At 37.1% G+C, this 22681-nt stretch overlaps 1 protein-coding gene across 1 annotated transcript; it reads right to left on the minus strand.

Moving 5' to 3' along the window:
• Positions 1 to 1105: 1105 nt before the first annotated feature.
• WFS1 (Wolfram syndrome 1 (wolframin)) lies at positions 1106 to 14671 on the minus strand. Its single transcript, XM_009702060.1, is given in 7 exon segments — positions 1106 to 1953; positions 1956 to 2904; positions 4584 to 4729; positions 8492 to 8572; positions 9257 to 9427; positions 10216 to 10360; positions 14594 to 14671. Coding segments are annotated over 7 exon segments (2418 nt in total).
• Positions 14672 to 22681: the final 8010 nt, after the last annotated feature.

A 22681-nucleotide genomic window follows, 5' to 3' on the forward strand; every position in this document is an offset into this window, starting at 1 on the left:
AAGCAGGGGTAAGCAGTACATGCAGATTTCACAGCTACAAAATCTTCACCTGGCGTACTCAGATTTTACCGATAGCTTTAAATAATGTGAAGTACAACTTCAAGTATCTCACACCAGAATATTTCAAACATTCTAAACTGTATTTTTCAGTGAAAGCTGTTATCAGTGCAACATAAACAACTGCTCACAATGCCAAAGCATAATGCACAAATGATGTACCCATTTAATGCAAGTTTGTATTTTATGTTTATTTGCACAATACAAATCATTAAACAAACATTCTATTTCAGTTTCCACTGTAGACTTTTAGGGACTATTTTCAGTTGCTTTGGCTTGTCTGTTACTGGTACCATCTCAATACCAGCCTTACTCTCTGGTGTTTGTCCTTCACAGACCAGCATGGATTATACTTTAGTGTCATATATGTAGCTATCATAACCAACCAGAACAAATAGCATATTTTGTACAGAGTATTTAATACAAAATGGAAGCTTGAGGACTTTTTACAACCGTGCTGGCATGTGAAATGGTGTGCCCTTTCAAAAAACATTAAAGTTGCTATCTTCTGGACAACTAGTGAAACAATGAGTTCTGTACACAGATATCACCACCAGGTACTGACGATAAGATCAATTTTTTCTAGAAAACACCAAATAAATAGAAGCAATGTATGCAACACAAGCTGTTGTCAGCCACCTATTCTAAATCATACCTGTGAAAATACAAATGGGCACGTTATGAATATTTAAAGAGTAAAGTGCTTTTAACATCGAGCAAGTGAATGTATCTAGTGTCGTACCACAGGCAAATATATATCCATTTTGGACAAAATAGTCTGCATGCAGTTAGTCAGCAGCAATCCCCTGCATTCATTTATAATATTAAACTAGTATATATTACTTCAGTCATACAGGGTTTAAAGTCAGGATACAGTGTGTACACTTACAAAACTCAACCAGTGCTCTACACCAGCATACATTTTGAGCATTGCTACAGCAAGGTGTGGGTTGGTTTGTTTTTTTTTTTCACCTTTTAAGAAGCCAAACCTTTGGTACTGTAAATACAGCATACACTGAAGAGACTACTGAACCTATATGAGAGCTCATTATGCAGCTGACAGGAATGGGAAGAAGAAAAAATCAAAAGCAAATTTAATGGCTTTATGCACTGTGCTCCTCCAGTCATGCTCTATTTTCACATGCCTCCCTGCAGGTAAGAGTTTAGACATGCAATTCAAGCAAGTGATTGCTTTCAGTTCAAAGACAGGCCATTTACTGCCAAGACGACCCTCCAGAATTGTGCTGAATTCAATTATACTTCCTTGCCTCAAGTTCAATAACACTTTTTTAAACTCATTGCTTGCCTTCAGCACAATATCTTTGGTTATATCATCCTCCTCTATAGACTTGGTTCCATTTTTGCTACTGAAAGGCATGCCCACAGTTATTTCAAATTTGTACCGATCAAACATTTTCATGTGGCAGTTATGCTTTGTCAAATACTTGAGACGACACAATTCTTCCTCCTCCAGTGTAACATTTTTGGGGTCACAAAGAGGGTAGGTTTCACCATACAAGCATCTCATCCAATCGCCAATAAAAAGTGGAAGCATATTTATTGCAGATTCTGCACTATTGTCGATTTCTGTCACACGCACATATTTGAACCGCCCAGTCCATGTCACTCTGTGTCCTTCCAGGTGACTGCATAAAATCTGAGTACGTGCCATGTTAGTCTCCTTCCACGACCGAGGTCCGCAGAGGAAAGCATACTGATTCCATGTCAAGGTGGAGTTGTAAACTTTCATTCCCTCTGATCGATACACATAGAACCAACAGAACAACACTACAGCTGTAATCCACACCAGAATGAGTTTCACAATCGAGCTTCGAGTGAGGGATTTAACCATTTCAACTACAGAGAAGTTAACTTTTGTCCACCATCGGAAGAAGTACACAAAACCAGAGTCACTACAATTTTCATGAGCTCCAGAGACACAAACCACTTAATGAAATGGATAAGACACATTAGTGCAATGCCTACCCCTAGCACTGGGAGTGCAAAGAGAAACAGAAAATAACCAATTGATGCACGAACAAGCCCAATGCCAGAGGACTCCCGCAGAATGACCACAGAGAGTTCACACCACATGAAGCAGACTAGATATGGGACCAGGTAGCAGTAGGTGCCTTTAAAATTCCGTAGTTGTGCCATTCTAAAGAAAAGATAGAACAAGTACAAAAACAGAAGGCATGGGATGCTTACATTCATCACAAAGAAATGGCCCACAGGAACAGTAAAGAAGGTTTTACCTAAGAATTTCAAGTAGCCAAAATTCCCAGGTAATACCTGCAATAGGGATAAGCAACCTGCTGCTACCTCAGTCATTAATGCTCTTCGCGTGTAAGGTTCTGCACACGTGCTTAAACTCATATAACTTGTCACTGTGAAGAAAACTGAGATGGTAGCTAACTCTGAGCATGGTATACAGTCTTTGCTTGCTATAGGGAAGGAAAAAATGACAAAGAATACCGAGAGTAAAAAATAAATGTATGGCTCTAAGTGATTCCATCCAAAGTTCACCTCAGCTTGCTCAACATCTAAGTTTGGTTCAAAACGAAGCAGTAAGTCAGTCAAAGCACGGAAATTTTCCCAAGCCTTACTGTCCTGAAAAACTTTCAGTGTGCAAATAACCATAGAAATGAAGGACAAATAGAATATGACTAACGGAATAATGAAGGCAAAAAAATCAATTGTCAGATTACTGATGATGAAGAAAAAGATGAGAGCATTGATATGGTGTGTTGGAACAATGGTAGAGAGCCAATGAATTCCTGCCTTTGATGCAATATCTATAAGGTATTCTTTAATTTCCATAATGGCATGCAGCGGATATTTTACAACCTGGAAAAAGAGAAAGAAACATTTTATTTATGAGCAGTTTTGTATCTTTACATCACAGATTCTTAGCTGAAGTAGTAGCAGTCAGTTGTCTAACCTCAGCAAATATGAAGAGATTTATATTTCAGATGAATGTTGCCAATAAAATGAGAATACTTTGTCTGAGATTATTAGCTCTATTTTGATTAATTCAGTCAAATGAAGCTCAGAGGCGACTTTGATTTCAGGAAAGATGTATTTCATTACCTTTGACATACATAATTAAATGGCTTCCTAGTTAAATATTCTGCCCTGCTAACTTCATACTGAAGACAAACTACATGGCTGCAGTCCTGCACTATCTTAGGTCGTTACCGGAGCTGTGAGTACTGTAGCTTTAAAGCAGTTAACCCTACCACTGTTCTGCAAGGATTACGCTGTACATTGTGATATGCATATACCCTACAGGAAGTAGTGTATATGATTCATATGCACTTACAGGAAGTCTTTACAGCCGTGGTTTATCTTTAAAACAATTATTCCCAAGCATCTAGGGATGCAGCTGTCAAAAGTGGGTTTGGAAGCAGCAGAAATATCTTTAAGTATAATTACTACACATTTAGGGATTCTTTTAGCTCCACAACAGTAACTGTACAGGATCTTAAAATTCTACCTATCTTACGTGACTTTTTCCAACTCAGTCACCAGACAGCGGAACTGCTGGATTGAATCCTCTCCCTATGACCAACCACACACTTTACATGGGATCAATAAAAAGGTACACAAGTTTTCAAACACATATTCAAATATTGCATCTGCACATTAGATGCTGCAAACAATCTTCCTTCCCCCATAAAAAGATACTTTTTATGCTTTCCCAGAACTTATGCTTTTATGTTAATTAGTTCAAGGGAAAGGCCAAGAAAACTTCAGCAAAGATCTATGCATTGCGATGAACTGGGGCAACACACACAATGACTTGGGCATAAGCTTATTTATTAACAAAGGTATCCCTGTTCTTTGTAAATGCATCTCTTTCAGAATATCAGTTATTCAAAAGATTGGAAAGAGATACACCTCAGCCCCCCTTTTGTTTTTTTTTCACCCCACCATATGATAATGGACAGCAAAATTACAATTACAACAAAACCTCTCACAGCAGCAGCTAGAAACTCCCTATCTTGCTTGAAATTTATACCAGTATGGAAGGCATACACCTTATTTTTCCCTTCTCCTTTCACCACCTAGAGAAGTATCAGCATAGAAAACCACTAACAGCAAGTTCCACCATTCTTGAATTCCTTCATAATAGAACCTTTGCACACCTCAAGGCTATGGATAATTTTTCCCATCTGCTTGCTCCTGTTTAAATAAGAAAGATATGAAGCATATAATAACATCTGTAATAAAAATATGGCAGTTATGATGGGGACATTTAAATCCTCACTGAGATGTAATGAAGGTAGATTGCCCTCTTCCAGGAAAAAACATTATCCCTTTCTCTTAAATATATGACTCCTATTATGAAATTGTAAACACGTACATGAAGTCAAGTCCAAAAAGAAATTACAGCAACAATTCTTGTACTGATCTGTATAGACTAAACATCAGCTTTCAGAGTCAAGTGCAAGTCACCTCTATCTTGTCTGAAATGTGTAAGTTAAGAGCCCTTCAACATAACCTGCTCAGTATTGGCTTTTTACCTTCAGTCGCAGGGGTAACTCTTCAGGAGTCTTCCCTGCCAATTCATCATCTTCCTCTTCTTGCATAATCAGGTTAGATGGGATGATTCCCTTTGCATACTTCTTGGTAATTTCAACAAAGTCATCCAAAGCAATAAATTTTTTAGCTAAAAGGTAAAATGAAGACTTTGAGTAAATAGTATCATTACAACACTGTACTGATTATGAGTTGGAATATTAATTTTCTTTCCTTGTATTAAAGAAGATCTACTCTGGGCTTCAAAAACTGAACTACTGATAACACAGGCTAACCTTGCAACTTGTTCTGAGATCTGTGCTGAAAACAACAAGCTGCTTGTGCCTGCAATAGACGACTACTTTAAGTCTTGTCAAACCAGCAGGTAAGTTTATTATACCAGTAAGCAGGAGAACAGAGTAAATGAACGTAGCTTATCTGCAAGTATTCCAAGGAAAAAAAGACTTACTGGATTAGGTCACAGTTTTAAATCATAAGCTATTTTATCTTTGGTAGCTGCTTGAGAGAAATCTTTAACTAACTGCCACATTGAAAAGAAAGAATTGTTCAGGAACAGCAATGAATTATCTGTACATTATTAACTGAAAAAATGACTTCTGATTTGGCATTTAACAATCATCTTTCTGAGTTCAGAAGTTACAGACATATAATTATTGGAAATACCCAATTATTCATATCTACAAGACTAAATATAGATTACTTGCAGTGTATTAATTTAATATGCTATGTGGCTATACAAAGGGCCTCCCTCAAAAGCCATCAACAAAATATACTTTGTGCAGTTGTACACAACAACAAAATTTATCACTCTGCCCTGGAAGGTCCTTATCTACTCCTGTGAGTAGAAGGGAGGCAAAAGGTTACTTCCGAAAACTCTAGGGATGCTGCAAGACAGAAGATGATTTATACACTACAAACTCTTCTCACAGCCAGTTCCTTACATTACCGTGGATTAGTCAGTTTCTATGCTAGACAAGCTTGATGTCGTTTGTAAAGGAGGATAATTAACAGCAACTTTTTTCCATACATTAAAGCAAATGACATTGCTGTAGGTATGAAAGACTTTTGAATGACAAAAATCTGTAACACACCTCCTACACTGTAAGTTTAGCTAGTCAGCTGATACAAAGACATGAAAGCTGGCCTGCTGCATACTAGTTTGACATTTTAAACAGACAGAAAACTGAACTGCTTCACTAAATTTAAAATCAAAGGATCAGTGAGTTTGAGCCTATTAGTTTTTTAATTTAAAAAAATGCTACGTTTATAGAAATTATATATATCAGTATTTAGTATTGAAAACATTGTAGATACAGAACTAAATAAAGTATTTGTGTCAAGATACCTGCTATAGGAAGAGGGGTGTTAAAAGAGTTTAAAAGAGTTCAATAGAAAAACAGCAGCTCACAGTCTATCTTTTGTTTTAATCTCACAACACAGACGTTGCCTTTTGCTTGGAGTTTTACTCCCCCCCATTGCATGAACCCGTATGTCCCACAAAACACCATCTGGCATGCTTCCCAAGAAACAAGAAAGGATTTATTTTTGCTAACTATTCTTATAATTCACAGACTGTAAGGCAACGTTGCTTGCACAAAGAAATCAGCGAGACTCTTTAGCTGTCTTGGTGGGGTTCAGATCAAGGCTAATACCAAATGTGTCATTTAAATTTATTCTCCTGTTGGGACTAAATATACAGTGGTAAGATAGTCTTTCTGGCATGGAATCAGCAAGCAGACATGGTCAGAATTTCATCAAAGGGAAGGAGTTATTAACTTGTTATGTATAGATGGCCTATCAAATGCAATGACATGTATATTCTCAGGCACACAACAGCTGTCCATTGACAATATCAGCTCTAATCTGTTTATATCACCATTAAGGACAGCCCAGATCAGATATCTGCAAACACATATCTGGCTTAAAATCATCTTCAAAGTATTGGCAATGTTCTAAAACTGAAGGAAGACTCTCGTGCTGGCAAGATAAATTGAGAAACTCAGTGGATCACAGAAGTAAATGCTGGAGAGTCACAGCTGTCTTGTTCACCCGTGAAAAGATAAAAGCTCTCTAGAGAAGAGGTAACAGCTTAACTCCTACTTCAAGTGTTTGATGAAAACTTTTCGTTTTTAAATGTTATTAGTATTTTGTCACCCAAGTGTCTCTTAAATTGATATAAAAAGCGTATGTTGTAGATTCTACTTTATTATTCATAGATTATTTTTTTTCTTCAATTTGGTTATGACAAATTCCCCTGCCTCCCCCATCTGCCGTAGAAAAAGAAAAATACGCACATCAATTTCTGCCTACACTTACATGTAGGTTCATTTACTCTCCTGTTATTTTATCTGCTATTTAAGCCTTCCAAAAAAAAAAAATTGCCAGTTTCTTTTCTGACACTTTTTGAATTACTGAAAAATCCAGAACAAAATGACTGGCTTTGCACTCACAATCAGCATGTGACAGTTCAGCTAAGGGATGGAAAGAACACTAGTGTCGTCCACTAAGCACCAACGCAACATAGTTCCAATGAACCCAGACACATCTGCATTACACTACGATGACCGGACAATGAAATACAACAGTCTTATCCTTGAAGGACTATTTCTAGCTTTCCAGAGGTTGCAAACAAGTCACAAGAACAGCTGACCTATTCTCATGGAAGTTTTGATATAACCAGAAGCTCGACCTCCAAAATACCATTTCTCCTGTCACCTGCTCCCTTACTTATATACACAGGTGCACGTCCCTCCTCCTCTTTTACTTCTGTGAAATTTAACGTAAAACTGAAACGCTCCACTCTTCCTAGGAATGTTATCTTCAGAAGTCACCTGCGTAATGAACACATCCTTGAAGGTGAAGGCCAAACTGACTAACGAAGTGTAAATCTAATCTTTCAAGGAGTTCAAACCTGCAAACCCCCAGATTTAGCTCACTAATCCACATATGAGACTTTAGTTACACGTATTCTCAACTATAGATGTATTAATAAGTAATATGCTTTGCTACATTTAGAAGTGCTCCTCAAGAACTGATCTAGATTGCACATGAACTATTTCATAAGACCTACTACATTTCAGGAAAGTGAGATTCTCCCAACAACAATTAATCGAACCTTATGTTAGATAATGTTCTTGGAAAAACTGCATGTTGCATTGTTTTATAATTCATTTTCTTAATTCAACAATTTGACTTTCCTCCTGAGGGCTCAGCAGCATATCAGCATTTCTGAGATATGCAAGGCTAGGGAGAACTTTATTTGAATTCCAACCCCCCAGCCCACCATACCTTACAAAACTCACAGATTAGGGTCTACAAGTCTGACCCTGCGTCTGTTGAGTGGTTTAATTCTCCCCACTACATGAACTAAGCTGCTCCTAAGTCATGAAAGAAATATCTTGGTGCATCTTTCCTATATTAATTCTTGAACAAATATGAAAAGACAAACATTAATTATAAGGGAATGGCAAACGGAAGTAAGGCAAATAGAATGAGGGATCTGTTTGCATTAAATGGTTGCATAATTAATTCCCTTATTGTAATCAGAAAGCTCACTACAGCTTAGAACTAAAAAACAATTATTGAAAATGCAAAAATTTTTTTTGAGGAATAGACTCGTAAGTGCCGAAAGAGCAAGAATATAAAAATAACAAATGACATGCAAACTCCTCTTAGTATACTAATCACTGACAAGTTGACTGTAATGGTGATGTCTTCTTTGAGTTCACATGCAGATCAGTTATTCACCTTGCACATATAATAGACTGACACTATCAGTTCATAGCAATCCAAACTTGCTATACGTTCTTATTCTGGCAGCACAAAATTGCTTAGCAAAACAAATAGAAACCAAAACCACAGGCAAAGATCGAAAGCAGCAGCATGCACTCACATTCACTGCTCACTAATCGCTCCAGCATTCTTCTCTGCTTCTGCACCGACTTTGGGACTGGGCCAGGTTGCTTCTCACCATCTGGTTCAATAACAGAAGTTTATGGAAAGTCAAAGCAGTCAATTAAAGTGATCAAACAATAACTGGAATGTTCTTCAAGCTGCAATATCTGGAGAATGGTACTTTCTCAAAGTCAGGAAAAGACAAACATACATATAAAACAGGTAAGAAGTGGCTATACAGCTTTCTATATTCCTATTATTGTATTAGAAAATGGAACAGCATTGACATAGCTAACATATACTGCTGTAACAGCAGAGTGAGCCAGGTGTCTTGAAGACTGCGTTTGTAAATTGAAGTATCCAGAAGATATCATCAGGATGACTGTTAAACAAAAAAAACCCAAAAACTAAAAATAAAATAATTTAAAAAAAAAATCAAACACGGTAAAGCCATAAAAGATTTATTTTCCAAGGACAGTGAGTGCCAAATAAAGATATTTTTAATATTTGATCACTCGAATGAGTGCTTAACTGAAGCACAACCTACAGGAAGAGTTGGCACGCCTTTATGAACTAACTTTATTGGTTCAGAGAGCACAATTATTAAAAGATAGAGTTGTTAACACTGTTACTTTTTCTTAAGTAGATCATACATATACCGTTATCTCATGCCTGATCGTTTACAAAGCCCTTTAAGTTTCTAGCTGTATTCTGCCTGTATGTCTGTATTTTTTCAATACCATAAGTCTGTTCATAAACAAACCTGCATTGTCAACTTGCCCAACATTTTCCAGTAGTTCAGAAACTGCTAATTGCTTCTTCTTTTGGGGGTTTAATTTCCAATACATGACTAAGGCAGCTTTCCTCACAGCTCTCTCCAAGTCAGTCTCAGATGATAACTTTTTTACTTCTTGCTCATTCTCAGAAGTGATGCCTCAAGAAAAGAAAAATACATTACAATTATCCCACACCCATGCAGAAATGACAGATTTGCCTACAATTTATTTTTCTCAGTTCAGTCTGAAACTTCAAGTTCCATTCACGTCTTGACCATCTAAGTAAATTACCCAAATGCTCTTCTGTGCCCATTGCTTAAGTTTAAACTGTACTTCAAAGACACGCATTATCCTTATGTCTTGCTTCAACTTGTGAAGTGCAGCAGTTCAGGCAAAAGGTGGTGCAGATATGCATGGGTGACATGTAAAAAGCAGCAAGAATTTAATGAAAGTTGTTTTGTTTTGTTTTCTGTAAATAAGAGTTCAGACAGTTGGCAGACAAGCGGAGACCATTCCAAGCATGAGAAGTGGCATGAAGGAAGATGTGAATCTTACAGTGAGAGAAGACAGTGAAGAAGACCAATTAGGAGAGAGGTTGGAGAGGGGCAAAAGAATGAAACAACAGCAGATATGTAGGTGGTGTGTGGTTATATATGACCTTCACAGTCAAAGGAAGGAAGCTTCAATGAAAGATGGGGAGGAGAACAAGAAGTATGAATCCATGAAGGAATTCAAGCAAATACTTAATATAAATGCTTTTATGAGCAGTATCAGTAATTAATGCTTTTTAAATTACATATTTGAACAGGCTGTCGGCAACTACTCACATAATTTTGCCATGACCATTCCTATCGTATTTTAACCCCTCTTTTCAGTGTTAAAATGAATGTAGTATTACTTCAGATAAAGTGGGAAGCGCAAGCAAAAAGTCTCAGAGAACTCATACCTCTTCTGTCTGCCAGGCATCTACGCAACAGTTTGACAGCTTCTCTTCGACCTTGCTTAGCAGCAAGGATGAACCAGTCAACCGCACTACAATTGTTAAGTTCTTCATCCTCCTCTTCTGCTAATCTTAAGAAGTGTTTCCCCACCTAGAATAAATAGGGAACAGAATTCCTTCAATTACTGAAGTATACTCTACTCTCTGCCTCTCTCCTCCCACCCCCTGGAACTCAGTTAGAATAAATTCTCTCTGAACAAAAGGTCAAAACATTTGCTCCTAGCATTAAAGAACATAGCTGTAAGTCGATCTTCTGCAGGGAAAGATCAGTTTTCAGAACTGGAAGCAAGAAGGAATCGCAACACATTTGTCCAGGTCAATGAATTGGTTGCTGCTGGTCTTCGGGCATCTAACAGGATCAGGTGTTCCTGGTGTTAAAAGTTTTCATGAATTCTAAAAGTTTTCTTGAATTCTTTTCCTCCTATAACAATGGTCAGACAACACTGCTAGCCTTGTTTTAGAAACACAAAAATTAAGCGTAATAACCTGGTGCCAATGACATTTAGAAATTCAAATGAAGTTATTTACAAAGGGCCTTGACATGAAAGGAGGCTTCAGCAGTGAAATCCCTGGCTCATAGCAGTTTAGCCACTGAAGGTCAAAGCAAACTCATGATTAATTAGTGAACGGAATAAAACTACTACTGCTTAAGCATCAAGCAAATTCAGTAAAATAGTCTGTAAAAACCCTCCTATTCAGGATTACAGAAATTATCAAGCAATTGCTTATATTACTGTTTTACAGATAAGAAAAAAAAAAAATCTTTTTTTTCCTTCTATAAAACTGAAATATACAATAATACTCTAGTAAAAATGTTTATGGATAGCATGAAACACTTCTGCTTATCATACCACAAGGCAACAAAACATTTAACAGCAGAATGTGGCCAAAAGGACTGGACATTTTATCTGCAGGCCTGGAGAATCTAGGAAACGCTTTTTTTTCGTTTACTGCACTCCCTTCTCTCCCTACTGTTATGCTAGTTACATTCTAGGAGTAATTAACGCGATATCTTAAGAATATAGCTCCATAAGTCCACAGTATTACCTCCTAAAAAAACCCTGTCTGACAGTTTCTTCAAAACTTTGCCTTTGCTATTACCACTAAAGGCGACTAAAGAAATACCTTTGAAGCATTAATAATTCACATTATTCCCATGTAGAATAAACACACTGATATAATAAAAAAAATAATTTTCTTCCAGTAAAGGTTAGGTGTCCAGCCTTTCAACTGGTTTCATACACCTAAGAGAGGGCTCCAACAACTTCTACATAGATAGTTACCGGGTAGACATCAGAGTGATTAAACCCATAGCACATACAGTGAAGCTATCCAAAATTATACAGAAATAAGAAAAAAAACGGACTAAGTAATGTCAGAACTAAACACTGATTATAAAGTCATGACAGAGTTCAACAGGCAGTGCACAGATATAGTGGCAGGCCAAGGAGAGAGTATATGAGATGGGAAAAAAGAAAAAAAGAAAGATTTCAGCAATTGCCTGGTAATTTATCACCCAACTGCAGATGTACCTTCGGCTATTTATTTCAGAAAATAATTTCTTGAACAAGTTACGTGGTAAACATCCTCTGACAAGAACAGCTGTTTCTTGAGCATGTTTATATTTATAGCCATTGAGATTTTGAGCAAACTTTCAAGAGTAGTAGCACTTAATGATGCAACTGTTTTAAGTTTATAAGGATCTCTTGTATTGCAACCTGAACTAGCAGATTTTGGAATTAGTCATATTGCATAAGGCTAGTGCACAAGCAAAACAATAGCCTAACACCTGTTTTATGATGGAAGTGTTTTTTGGCTTGCTTGTGATTTTTTATTTTTTTAAAATTGTTTTGCATTTGTTTGTTTTGCTGTTTGTGGTTTTTTTGGGGGGAGGGGATGTTTTGGGTTTTTTTGGAGGTGAGGTTTAGTGGGGGGATATTTTTTTTTTTTTTTTAAGTTCAGCATTAAGATTTAAACATCAACCCTCTCCAAAAAAACCTACAGAACTCATCCCCAAAATCTGAACAACCAGAAAATACTTTCCCTTTATTTTGATTATAAAATTACAAACTTTTGTGTATGTTAAAAGTTTTGGCAGCAAAAAAACCCACCTCCGAGCCCCATAACAAATATCAAGGCTTTCCATGAAATACTACTGGAAGGTCTACCAGGTCTCCGAACAAGCCCAGTGCAAGAGCCACCTTTCACTGTCACAGCAGATCTCCTACATGGAATGATGGATGCAAAGCTCTGGCCCGCAGCACCCAAAGGAGGAAGAACCGATGTGAACAGGTGTTAATCTCAGATCTGTCATTTAAACAATCAGGGATTCTCTCTTTCCTATGAGCTAAAACTGTGAAATGAAGTCATGGTAACAGCTTAACACAGGTTTTCATACTGTACTTGTCCAAAGGTTGCTCTCACCTGTGGGCTTTGCTAACCGAGGCGGTTATCTCAAGCAGTCCCCTTGCAGAGATCCTCTGGTTAAAGACACAGAGCTGCCTTTTCTCCATTACAGAAAATCCAGCCGTGGGTGTCTCATTTACATAATTGCTGTACAGTTATTTCTCAATAAAGAAACTACATAAAGCTACAGTAATACAGGCTGACAGTCACTCAGAGTGCATTTATTTCCGTAGTCATTGCAGGGTTATTTTTTAATAAACTCATAGTAATAACTACAACCAGTGAACTGAGTGATTTCTTGTGTTTGACTTTGTAATTATTAGCAAACAGCACAACAGTGCCACCTCAGCTTCTCATTCGTACTCCTACAAAAGTAAGAAATAAAAATAGATTTTTCTAACTGATTCTAAAGGGATGTATTCAACAACAGAGAAGAAATACATCTTTTTTAGGGTTTTAAAAACTAAAAGTTAATTCCTTCTCCACAAGTCACAAGAAATTCGATTGCATAGAGAAGAAATAATGGTATTTGGAGTTCCTTTTCAGGCAGTCAGTTCATCCTGAGTGCATACTGAAGCAAAATTGTATGCTGGTCTCTTTATGACAAGAATCCTATTATTGTGGGGGAATAGAAAGCATACACAGTTAAAGAGCTAAAGGAAGGGCGTGAAGGTGGAATGAATTGAGAAGGATAAAAAACATTATTATTTATATAAATACATATGCACACATCATAGGCTTAGATTACATAAGGTATTTCTTACTCAGCTGGAAGTTATCTCCTGAAAGACTATTTATGGGGTTTGCTTTCTTTCATGTGGAGGAAGAGAGCCAAACATGGATTTTACAGCAGTGATTCCCTCAAGGCTAAAGCTTCATCCTCCACAAAGTCACCAGCTGTTTTAAAGGTGAGGAATTTGTTACTGTCTTGGGTTACAACTCCAAGGACAGCCTGCCCCTCAAACAATTTGAGATGGAGTGGGGAGGGCCCTGGCATTGCCATATTTTACCAGCTTTAAAAGGATTTCTTTCCCATTTCCAGCTTTTATTTTTATTTGCAAAAAGAGTAGTGATCTTTGGGCAAAAAACCCAAACCACCAACAAGCATACAGGAGACCATAACTACTCCCTTTTGCCATCAAAGTTGAAGCTGGAAAAGAATGTTCAAGTAAAACACTAACCAAGTTAAACATGACTTAAACCCCTTCTAAACAATTGTAAGCTATATATATTAGACTAATACAGTGGAATGCAGAGGAAAACTAGTACAATTTTTCTAAAACCTAAGGGACACCTAAAGTGCTAACACATACAGCAACAGAACTGCCATTATTAATTAAATTCTATCTGTCATTACATAACTAAACATAGCTAATTTCAATAAACAAGGAGGGTCTTCTTTTCTAAGATGTGTTAATTCAACAGAGAAATGGTATAAGTGCAAAATATCAGCCAACCTCTATTCCTGCTAAAGCACCTCAATGGCAGTTTCTTCCATAGAGTCCAGCCTAAGAGTCCTCATATCTTTGTACGTGGTGGGTGCAGTGCTGAATCAACAGCATTTAATAGTCCCTATCTGCAGACCTCCACAAGTAACTCTTTGGCAGATGCTTTAAAAAAAAAAAAAAAAAAGAAAAAAAGGCAAATGCTGTTCCATACCTTCTCTATGCTCTCAGCCTACCCTCCCCTTTCACATGCATCCTAAAGGCTCACTCAAGAGTTGGACCTGAAGCCAGTGACACTCCCTAGCAAGTAACTTTTCTCAAGGCAGAGAAACCATCCAGCATCACCTTTCTTTGAACAGTTTAAGACCAAAACAGTACAGTTCAACTAAAGAAGAGAGAATAGTTTTACAGCAGGCAGGGCTATTTTTGGAATTAAGAGCAAATAGAACTGGACAAAGAGTGTACAAAATTACCTCTGTTTGTGCTTTTGGTTCTCCAGCTTTGGCCCTCTCAAGCAGTTCCTCAAACAGCACTTCAGGTTCTTCCTTCATGCCCTCTGAATTAATTTGATAAAGAAAATTGTTTACTAGCAATATTTGAAAGTATTTCATAACTCATTGCTATATGTGGTTGATGAATTAAAGGATCATATCTAAAAAATCCAACACGAGTGTTTTGCAAGAACAGTGGAAATGAACTCATTACAGTATTTAGCATATTTACCATTATCTGTTACTTGGTACCTGCCACAGGATGACACCTACAGTTTAGTTTCTCATTCCACAGAAGTAGAATATTCATTACGATAAATATGAGCATGTACTATAGGCCAGCTTTTGTACTATTACTATTCTTACTCTTGATAGCACATCAGTCTTTCACTGGCAGCCTCTTTATTTAGTGGTGGAGTCTCTTCATGAGTTTTGAAACATTACTCAGTCTTTAAAACATGTCCAGTGTATTTGAAAGCTCAGCTCCCCAGCCTCCAGAGCACACAGAAACTAACAATGATCACAACTTAAAAACCTCAGTATTTTGCTTCTAGCTCCACACTCACACCTAATTTTTCCTCCTTTCCTAGCTACGGTACACATATAAACAATTTTTTTCTTCAAAAGCATCATATTGCTCAAGCAGTCAACCATAAAGAAAAAAATATCGAGCTTTATCTGACATCCAGTGTTTGTAAAGAACGTTATCTTGAGTGCTACTTGATGAATAAAGAATAAGTTTCAACAGAAAAGAAAACAAAGGCCAGAACTCCTACTCTGTATGAGATGACTTCTCATAAGTCAGTTTGGAAGAATTTTAAAGAGAAAAATCAATACAACTTGTACGCTTTAAGTTGGGCAAGTGTAAGAAAGGACGTCAGACCACTGATTCAGAATAATAGCTTTACCAGCCAACCTAAGATTGTAGTTAGAAAGGAAGATCCAAACTCAACAGTAAGTGCCAAAGCTTGACCCGTATGTACCACGTTACCCCACAAAGTCACCAAAGACACCATGATGCTTGGTAGCTACACATTGAGGGCACAGACAGCATGAGAAAGTGTGGTTAGGAAGCGGAGTTTCCAAACGTAGGAAACAGACCGAGAGAAGCTTTCGGGCATCCACTCAAAGTTACAGATTTCAGTCTCTATCCAATTTGGGCAGCAATAATGCAAGAATCTGGTAAGCAGCTCCGCTAGTTCAGGTGCCATTCAGTATCACCTCTTTTTCGAAAGGTGGGAGGAAGGAAGAAACAAACCCCATTCCAAATAATCTCCCGAAGAACAGGGCTACTTACAGTCTTTAACATCCCTAGTACTGGGACTATTTCCAAACACGAACAGGCTACAAGCCAACGCTTTCATTAAAATGCATCTATTTTAACAAGAGCAAACCATGAAGTAAGTTTTCTTCTTCACCACGCCACAGTTTTGTCTGGCGAGCTCCACTTGGAAAAATACTAATGCCAGATTATATCGTGTTGTCTGGCTAAACAAGGCACATAATGAAAAATAATTTTCATTTAGTACTTGGTCTTTTCAGAAAGCTGTAAAAATATTATTGTAAAGTAGGCAATCAGCATCCCAGCAAAATTAACCACTTCATCTCTTTGCCCTGATATATAACCAACGGGATTGAACTCTAAACAAGTCAGAAGCCTGTTTTCCAGATGGCACCATGCACACCAGCAGACATCATTTAGGAGCTCTCTGCTAACAATAAACAAGAAGTTACTGGAAAGAGCATCCTGTTTGAAAGAAACATAATATTCACCCATCTACCCCACCCAAATGAAAAAAGCTGGGCAAGGCAGTACTTTTCCATTTCTTCCTGTGTTTTCACATTCATTAACTTGTTTTGCATCAAAATTTCAGCAGCAATTGTCTTGGCAATGCATTTTTTTCTCTTCAGGGTTTTCTACATGTTGAGAAGAGACCACCACAAATATTTTGGTGATACTCTGGATAAACCCATATAGGAGGCATCATTCAGAAGTTAGTGTTTGCTAATTAAGTGGAATTTACACACACAAAAGCAGCAAACTATAGAAAGCAGTCTGCTAAACTGATACAAGCCCTAATAAGAAATGCAGTTCTCTGGCAGCTTGTAGAGGCAAAGCAGCTTCCTTTCTCTCCTGCTCTACTTGTCACACATAGGAGCATCACATGGCTCTGACCCCTTCCATCTCTTCTTGCTCAGATGAATGTCTGTTAGATAAGAATACTTATTACAATAGAAAGCTGTAGAGCATTCCCATTTTATTTCTTCAACGCCAGGATTACATTGCGGATTAACATGTAAATAATGTTCTTTGCAAAGATGGTAAAAAAAAAGAAAAAAGAAAAATTAAAAAAGTGCAGCCTTATGGTCCAACTACCACCTTCACTGAGAAAAGAAAATAAAACATGCTGGTACCACAGCAAACTTGTTGAAATGTTTGTTCTAACAGAGCAGACTGCCAGGGAAAAGAAACGCTTTCTGCTGTTATTTTCAACCTACTGCCCAATCCCTCCCGCCCAGTTATCGCTTCTACGTACTCTCACATGTGACCTATTAATATAAATAAAAGATAGTTAATTAAAATTATGTCTGTGGGTTGGTTCTGCAGTTGTAGGGCAAGGGAGGAAAAGCAGATTGTGGAGTGTTCTGGAGATCAAACTTAGAATAGCTTAGTATCATAGTGTTCCCATAACTAGCAATATTTTTCCTTTGCTTAAAGGATAAGCAAGAGGGTAAGTAAAAAGATAAAGCATGAATGACCAGAGTTTCATGGCTGCCATATCAATTTACTTTCTCATAAAGTATTTAGGTCAGTCTCTGAAGGTAAAATCTCCAAAACACAGTCAAAGCGTGTTTTGGAACAAGGATGGACAACACACACTTTCTTTCAATTCAGCTCAACACTAGAACAAATACTACAGAAGAGTAAGTGCATCCACCATAAAAATACCATAAAAAGTGGTGATCTGTAACTTATCACCCTTGTTCTTAAGTGTGTTTTTAGTCAGAAAATGTCCTGATGTGTATTCCTCCCACATAAGAGCACTGCAATGGAAATGCTGTCAGTAGAAGCTTTTATTTTCCAGCTTTGCTAAAAACTCATGCCTTTTTAATGTCAAATTTTACTCTGTCTTGCATATAAAAATTTCCAGAATAGAGGAACATTCATCTTACAATACTTCATGTATCTTTTATGACAATTAAAATAGACTTCACTAGCTGTTGCATGTCAGGTGCATTTATATAAGCCAATGAAGTCTATCAGTTATTCGAGGTTCACAAGCACCGCAGTCATTCAACTGAAAGCAGGCAAGTGAAAGAACACAAGTTTAGGTGGCACGTAGCATTCATATAAGAAACAAATTAAGACAGGACAGGGACATGGAAGGGTGGTTAGTACGTAATATTTGGGTGTCGTTCCTACTCTGCCACCGAGACCCTGTGTAAACCTTAGCTCATCATCCGGCTGCTCTGTGGTTCAGTTCCCAATGTAGTTAATTCTGCCTTCACAGAGATGGGTCACTCAACACAAATTATTCAGTGGATATTGGAACAATGGCATTACTAATAAAATGTTAATATTTTATTTTTATTATTCTGTGTGATTAAGTCTTAAGCTTAAGATACAATATGATATGGTACCCTTTAATTTTCTAAGTTCCACTCCAAAAGAAAAAACGTGGAGAAAAAAAAAATATTATCTTCAAAGGATAAAGCAGATGTATTTCTGAATCTACTGTGTTTATGTTCTCATACTACAGAAAGCATTTAAACCTCCGAAGGGCTACAGAAATCACTTTTGATATTCAGGCTATTCATTTAACTGGTTAAAGTTGTCACTTAAAACCTGTTTTATTAAAGCACTTATTAAAAAAGACTCAGTAAAATGAAATTGACAAAGACCTGTATGCATTTCACCATCATAACCAGCATTTAGAAGAGTAAGCTAAAACTGCATATTATTAACTGATAAACTTGAAAGGCGCTATCAAAACATTGCTGAAGTAATTTCTGTTTACTAGTATGTTTTACTAGTATGTTTTACAACTCCAGGAAAAATACTCAGAATATAGAACAACCCTGGAGTTGTAACACACTGTTTTATGGAAAAAAAAAAAAAAGCTCAGTACTAGTAAGACACTATTATCAGGGCTTTTTAACCTAGGGAAGAAACTCAGGAGAATGTTACTAGACATATGAAGAATTTGCAAAAAAGAAAAGGTAAACAGACTATTCAATGTCTTGCCAAATCCAAAACCTAAAGGGCATTAACAGATTAGAAGTATTTGGCCAATGCCAAATATTTATATAAAAGTTTAAAAAGCAACTGGACAGACCAAGGGTAGGAAAAAAACCCCCCAGAACGCAGTATCAAATACAAAGATCTCACCACTGAGCAAGGAAGTCTCTAGGCTGCAAGGTGCTAAAGAACATCCTGAGAAGGAAACAGCTGCTATGGAACACCTTTAACATCTCAGTAAAATATGGATAAAATCAAGTAAGGACAGCAGTAGCATTTAGAAAAAGCTCTATGGTTTTAACAGGCATGCTGTAAATAATAGTGTAAAGGATTCTCATGAAAAAGATAAGAATCTTCAACCTGAAAAAGTCTGGTACCATTCAGGTTCTCCAATATTAATACTGAGCACTGATAGCAATTTCTGTGAACCTTCACACAGAGTTCACAAACTGTAATGCTCCAGTGTTAGATCAGGTAGAAAAAAAAGCTGGATGAGACACACTTTGTATTTTCATTAGCTTTATTCAGTAAGCTTGCTACTTAATGTTAAGTGGGTTTTGTACTTATAAGAAGTCACAGAATGTCAAGCATTTCCCTCAGCTCTATGTTATTAACTGTCAAGAGTAATTTACATGTTTAATGAAGAGTAGTATGGAAAAAAGCTTTCATCCACAGGCCCTTCTACCAGCTAAATGACTGGGGTGGCAGCGGGGCGGGGGGGAGAATGTCGTCTTTGGCATTGAATCTTCTCCCACACGTGAACAAATTCTCCATACACCATGAAGAGTACTGATGTCTGAACTGATCGTGGTCACACTGCACAGCAACTGTACTTACTTGAAGCTTCAGGCATATATCACTTTAGCAAGAAGGTCTAACTGTAATTGAATCTGAAAGGGAGCATTGTCTGAATTACGAAGAAAATTACTTGCTTTTACTTTGAGAGGATACTAGTATGAATAACCAATGTTCACTGCTCAACTTCACCCCTCCCACTGAGCTCCACAAGGTAAGCTGAACAAATAAATGTGTAGGTGGAGACAGACATGACACAGAGAAGACAGGTATAGGATTCATTACTGTATTTGAAAAAGCCACTTCTGTGACTTTCACCATGATGAACTTGAACCCTGATTTTTATTTTTTATGTCTAGAGATTTCCACAAAAACATGTCTCTGAAGTGCAACATGTAAAGCTTATCCTGTACTTACATTAAGATAATAAAGTGCCTAAGTAGTACTTGCAGATAGAGTCTAACTGTTCTACTATCATTCAGGGTTATAAATGCACTCTGTGCCGCAAGTTTCATCAAGGAAACTAGAGTTTATATTAAACTGTAGCTATCTAACCCAGCACTAGATTAGCTTGAGAAAGAAACAGCTAGTAACAGCTCAAAAACATGCTATAAATTCTCTCCCGAAGAAGTCAGGGTGGTGCACAGAAAGGATGCATATCGCCTTAACTATTACCATAAACATCCACAAAGAAAATCAGTTTGCTGGAAGCCAGTTATTTTTTAACATCCATCTTTCATCCTCAGTTTGCATTTTAGGGCCCCAAAATGTGTTCTGTTCCTGGATTTCAATGCCTTATGTAGAATAAAGCTAAAATTAACTAAAAGAGAAAAAGCATTGTTTGGCTCCTTAAAACCCAAGCATCCAGCTGCTAAAGACAACCCACCTGCAAAAACTCTGTATTTGCAGATTGCTTTGAAGCACTGGCATCTTTCGGCTCTGGCCAACTGAATGGGATGGGATTCTCAAACCACTGTTGTAAGCAAATTCTGTCTCCTACTCCTCAGCTTTCCTCAGTCTTGTTCTCTATTCCTCCAATATTTACCTTTGCTAGAGTACAGTCAGAAAGAGAAACTGTTATAGCTTCTTATGAAGTCAGTAGAGGCCTTGCTACACAGTTCAAAACTATGATAGGACTGTATCAAAATCATCTGGTCTTTTGGGGCTACAAAAAAAAAAAAGAAACAAAGCACGACTGAGATGAGACATCAGAAGTAACAGCCTGTCACGAACATGAAGCGGTTAATTTATGTTAGAAGAGTGAATAAATTTGCTTTAAGAGGTTCACAAATTAAATATACTAGCTATAGGAAATAATTTTCTTGCTGATTCTCAGCAATAGCTCATTTGCCATTATGAAGAAAATCTTAGAGTGTTGAAATATGCAGATTTTATAACATTAAGTAGGAAGAAAGCAACAAGGTTGCATGCACATACAAAGTAAATAATGCAGGCATATTTGTTCAAAGAATAAATAGTCAAAGTAGGAAAATGACAGCTTAAGGGCGTGCCTGCCCATGGATATCAACCAAACCAGATATAGTAGAACACATTTTGTGCAAAATCTCCCTAGAAAGTATTTCTTTTGGAGTCATGCCTTATATAATATCTCCAGTCCCTTTTGGAAGTGTATGGCAGTCATTCTGATAGTGTTACACAAGATTTTTTGAAGGAAAAGTTCCTTCTGTAAGCACATATCTGGTAAATTAACAAAAGTCCAACAAATTCAAACTTTTCAGGGAACAGCACAAAGCTTTTTATTACAGATTTTGTTTCCACTAGGAAATAAGCTTTCTAGAATCTCAGACACACTTAGGAGCAAAGGCATACACACATTAACGACAAAATAAAAATCCTTTCATTTGCTAGAATACGCTATAGAAGCATATATCCAAAATGAAAGGTGTCTGATTTCTTTCTTTCAGGAAAAAAAGCTTAAACTGTTCATCCACAGGTAGATTGTCTACTATCAATGTGCTTTTAGAAAAAGTTGATCTGCACATTTTGTAACAAAAATGTAGGTTCTAATAGCTTTTGTGTGTCACTAGATTGTACTGTTGAGCTTTCAGTGTTCATCAGAGCCAGGTTGAGCCCCTAGAGAAATCCTCCTACTCACTTTCCACAAGCTCCAAAAGTTCAGTGGTATTGAGTGCAGTACATATGCAGGAGTAAAGTTTCTGGAAAGACTGACATTCCACTTAAAAGCAGGCATTAGGCATCACGTCATAAACATGATTTGTACATATAGAATATAGTGACACAGAGGAACTGACTGGAGAAGGAGAAATATTTTGTATAACAAACATAATTGTTTTGATAAATGGTTTTATTAACTTTAGATGCTTATTTGCTCATCCATGAGTGTTGAACCCTTTCATCCATTCAGAAGCCTCCTGGATTCTTATCTTAACTGCAAAGTAAGGGCTTAGTACAATTAAGTGTACATTGCATGTTCTTCTTCTATGCACTTCAGCTTTCATGATTAGATCTTAAGATGGTCCTACTTACTCCCAAAACAATTAAAAATATTTATATTAGCACACACCACCAGGCATTTTATTTTTAAAGGTGAGAACACAGACTAGAGAGAAGGGAATAACATTTGTTTACAGAGGTGTTGAATTCTAGGACTCAACTCTGCTTTCTCTGGGAGCAGCAATGCATTTGTAGATATGATGATACTCTCAGTCACACCACAACTGCAAGTCATCAAATAGCATTAAATTGAAAAGGGAACAACTTCTGCACCCCCACAAAATGAAGACAAATTGTCATGAGAGCAATAAAAAAAAATGCATGTAGGTGGAAGACTAAGAGTGATGATATTATAGAGACTATAAACTTTAAAAGTGGAGGGAAAACTATTCTTAAAAGGTATTTCTTTCTAGCATAGCTATTATTGTACGTTGATCATTTAAAGTCATTAAAATAATTTTATACACCGCTAATGACACAGCCCTGCTGCTTTTTCCTAAGCAGGCATCTCTGATTAAATCCTTTATGGATGAGCTGGGATAAATCTAACATGTTCCAAA

This window comes from Cariama cristata, unplaced genomic scaffold, assembly GCF_000690535.1.
Source record: "Cariama cristata isolate BGI_N322 unplaced genomic scaffold, ASM69053v1 scaffold13256, whole genome shotgun sequence".
Lineage (NCBI taxonomy): Eukaryota > Metazoa > Chordata > Aves > Cariamiformes > Cariamidae > Cariama > Cariama cristata.